Consider the following 4,122-nt stretch of genomic DNA (forward strand, 5'->3'; position numbering starts at 1 on the left):
GAAGTTTTGCTCTTGTTGCTCAAACTGGAGTGCAGTGGTGCAATCTCAGCTCACTGCAACCTCCATCTCCCAAGTTTAAACATTTCTCCTGCCTCAGCCTCCCAAGTAGCTGGGATTATAGCGATGGGCCACTATGCCTGGCTACTATTTTTTTTTTTTTAGACAGAGTTTCACTCTTGTTGCCCAGGCTGGAGTGTAATGGCGTGATCTTGACTCACCACAACCTCCTCCTCCCAGGTTCAAGCTATTCTCCTGCCTCAGTCTCCCAAGTAGCTGGGATTACAGGCATGCGCCACCACGCCTGGCTAATTTTTTACTTTTTAGTAGAGACAGGTTTTCTCTGTGTTGGTCAGGTTGGTTGGAACTCCCAACCTCAGGTGATCTGCCCACTTCAGCCACCCAAAGTGCTGGGATTACAGACGTGAGCCACCGTGCCCAGCCAGTTTTTGTATTTTTAGTGGAGATGGGGTTTTGCCATGTTGGCCAGCCTTTCCTGAACTCATGACCTCAGGTGATCTGCCCGTCTCGCCTCCCAAAGTGCTGCAATTACAGGCATGAGCCACTGTGCCCAGCCAACAATAATTTCTGAAATTCTAAACTAAGCTCACGCCTATAATCCCAGTACTTTTGGAGGCCGAGGTCGGCAGATCACTTGAGGTCAGGAGTTTGTAACCAGCCTGACCAACATGGAGAAACCCCGTCTGTACTAAAATTACAAAAATTAGCTGAGCATGGTGACACATGCCAGTAATCCCAGCTACGTGGGAGCCTGAGGTAGGAGAATGACTTGAACCCTGGAGGCAAAGGTTGCAGTGAGCGGAGATCGCACCATTGTACTCCAGCCTGGGCAACAAGAGCGAAACTCCATATCAAAAAAAAAAAAAGGAGTTAAGCAAGGCTGGGTGCAGTGGCTCATGCCTATAATCCCATAACTTTGGGAGGGGATCACCTGAGGTCAGGAGTTTAAGACCAGCTTGGCCAATATGGTGAAACCCTTCTCTACTAAAAATATAAAAATTAGCCAGGCCTGGTGGTGGGTGCCTGTAATCCCAGCTACTCGGAAGGCTCAGGCAGGAGAATCGCTTGAACCAGGCAGCAACGGTTGCAGTGAGCCAAGGTCATGCCAGTGCACTCCAGCCTGGGCAATAGAGCCAGACTTTGTCTCAAAAAAAGAAATAGCATGCAGGTTAGCTATTAAAAATCAATTTATTTGTGATATCTATTGTTCTATTTTGTTTTTGTTCTTGTTTTTATTTTTAGTCAGGGTTTCATTGTGTCACCCAGGCTGGAGTGCAGTGGCGTGATCTCACCAAGCTCAACCTCCTGTGGTCAAGTGATCCTCCCATCTCATCCCTCTGAGTAGCCGGGACTACAGGCTCATGCCACCATACCTGGCTATTTTTTTTTGAGGGGGATTTTTTTATAGAGATGGTGTTTTACCATGTTACCCGGGCTAATCTTGAACTCCTGAGCTCAAACAATTTGCCTGCCTTGGCCTCCCTAAGTGCTGGGATTACAGGTGTGTGCCATCACACCTGGCTTTTTCTTCTTTTTAAAATGTGTCTACAACCATATATTTAAGTGTGCCTTATACCACCGTTTTTATAGCTATGCAGAGCACAGGTAGTAATAATTGAAATTCACAGGTAATCATAATTTTAGGTCTTAGTTTTGCTCTTCTACCCCAGTGTAGTCTTCAATCCAGAATTGGTGAATAATTTTGAATATCCTGCCTTTACCCTTAAAAAGATTCAAGAAGTAGTCCTTTGGATTGTGTTCCTATAGGCATGTTCACCAGATTGATGCTGTACTGTTGTCTCACCCCGATCCTCTCCACCTTGGTGCCCTCCCGTATGCTGTTGGAAAGTTGGGTCTGAACTGTGCTATCTATGCAACCATTCCTGTTTATAAAATGGGACAGATGTTCATGTATGATCTTTATCAGGTAATTTAAGCAGTTTGAAAAATTTGCTAGCACTCCTTCAGTGGTTATTTTTCACCTTTATTTGTTTTATTCTTTTAGTCTCGACACAATACAGAAGATTTTACGCTCTTTACGTTAGACGATGTGGATGCAGCCTTTGATAAAATACAGCAGCTAAAATTCTCTCAAATTGTAAATTTGAAAGGTAAAAAGAATTTCCAGTAGTAAGTTGTTAGACGAATGGGGTTTAACTTGCTGGAAAATACTGACGAGGATTTGGAGTGAAAATTATAGGCATTATGGTCTGAAGAATAAAGAAGTTGGCACATTCTGCCTTGATACAGAACTCTTAATTTCCATTTGAATTTTAAAAATTTCAGAATAAATGCTAACAAAATGTTAATAGCTCAGGCCTTTTCATATTTAACTTAAGACTCATTTAGTGTTTACTGTGTATAATAAACAAAAGTTAATGTGGCCATTTCCTCCTCCTCAGAGCTTACAGTTAGGTTGAGGAGACAGAGTAGCTGAGATGGCTAAATGTAGTGACTGGGATAAATGAAGTGCTATGGCAGCAGAGTAGAAAATGACTGAATTCTAGCATTGGACATTAAGAGTTTATTATTGAACTAACCTTTCTTTAGGGTTATAAAAGAAATCTGAGTATTATTATCTTGTTGACATAGGTAAAGGACATGGCCTGTCTATCACACCTCTGCCAGCCGGTCATATGATAGGTGGAACAATATGGAAAATAGTCAAAGATGGAGAAGAAGAAATTGTTTATGCAGTTGACTTTAACCACAAGAGGGAGATGTAGGTATATCAAGGCGAAAGCTAAAGGAAATGCAATTGGTGTTATTTTTTTCTTTGGAGGGAAAATCAGAAACACAGTTTTGTTTTGTTTTTAATCAGAAATCTAGAGCAATTTAAAAACATCAAATAGGGGATGTTTTCAAAATAAATTATTTGCATAGTAGGGGAAAAGTTTGGTATAAGACATAAGAGATTTTAAAAATTTAAGCATACACTCTACAAAACAGATATCTCCCTGGAGATGTTGCAAAGGAGATGAATTTTTACGTATTAAATTACATGTTCTTGACCTGCTGTTTAACAAAACTTTGTGGATGGGGTTGTTCTTTTGTTTTGTAACGTGATATGGGTTGACTCTGTGTCCCCACCCAAATCTCATCTTGTAGCTCCCACAATTCCCATTTGTTGTGGGAGGGACACAGTTGGAGATGACTGAATTATGGGGACAGGTCTTTCCCATGCTGTTCTCATGATAGTGAATCGGTTTCACGAGATCTGATGGTTTTAACAACAAGAGTTGCCCTGCATGTAATGTAACTACCATCTAACATAACTGCCCTGTATATTCAAAGTCAGTTCCTTTGAGAGAGAACACAATGCTAGTTACTATTTTATATAGTTTATTTGGTACTCAGAGCATTACTATAAAATATTTTGGTGTTTAGTCTCTTACAGGCTTATTTTGTTTTATCTGTACATTAAGTTCCTAGGTATTTTGTGTTACATTACAGTAGCCTGAGGATCTGAAATATTTAAGAGAAACAGACTGAATTTTAGACACTTATAACTGTAGATTAATGAGAGATGGCTATGTGAAAAAATGGTATTGAATTCAACCATTTTGGAAAAAAATCAATTTGTGTCTTTATATAACAAAATAAATTTCAGATGGATTAGAACTAAATAGAGACGAAGTAATATTGGTGAGTCTGAGCTCTGATTTGGAAAAGACTTTGTAAGCATAGAGATAATGGACGAAGTTATGAAAGAAAAGTTTGATAGGTTTGATGACATACAGGTTCAAATATCTGAAACAACAAATTAAAAAAAAAATCAAACTAGGAAACAAGTTGCCCCAAAATTTATAACGTAGATATAAGATCAGGTATTAATTGATTAATGGCTGGGTACGGTGGCTTACGCCTGTAATCCTAGCCCTTTGGGAGGCTGAGGTGGGTGGATCATGAGGTCAGGAGTTTGAGACCAATCTGACCAACATAGTGAAACCCTGTCTCTACTAAAAATACAAAAAATTAGCTGAGTGTGGTGGTGTGCATCTGTAATCCCAGCTACTCGGGAGGCTGAGGCAGGAGAATTGCATGAACCTGGGAGGCGGAGGTTACAGTGAGTCAAGATTGCGTCATTGCACTCTAGCCTGGGTG

General features: G+C 40.5%; 1 protein-coding gene across 3 annotated transcripts in view; it reads left to right on the forward strand.

The window, feature by feature from the left end:
* Nucleotides 1-4,122, forward strand: part of CPSF2 (cleavage and polyadenylation specific factor 2) — a 38,071-nt gene that overhangs the window by 8,093 nt on the left and 25,856 nt on the right. For all 3 annotated transcript variants that reach the window (XM_017546967.1, XM_017546966.2, XM_037745164.1), the window contains exons 4-6: nt 1,786-1,945; nt 2,024-2,129; nt 2,611-2,740. In XM_017546967.1, coding sequence (XP_017402456.1) covers nt 1,786-1,945; nt 2,024-2,129; nt 2,611-2,740 — 396 coding nt within the window. The remainder of the gene's footprint in view (nt 1-1,785; nt 1,946-2,023; nt 2,130-2,610; nt 2,741-4,122) is intronic.

Source organism: Cebus imitator, unplaced genomic scaffold, assembly GCF_001604975.1.
Source record: "Cebus imitator isolate Cc_AM_T3 unplaced genomic scaffold, Cebus_imitator-1.0 Scaffold193, whole genome shotgun sequence".
NCBI classification, from domain to species: Eukaryota; Metazoa; Chordata; class Mammalia; order Primates; family Cebidae; genus Cebus; species Cebus imitator.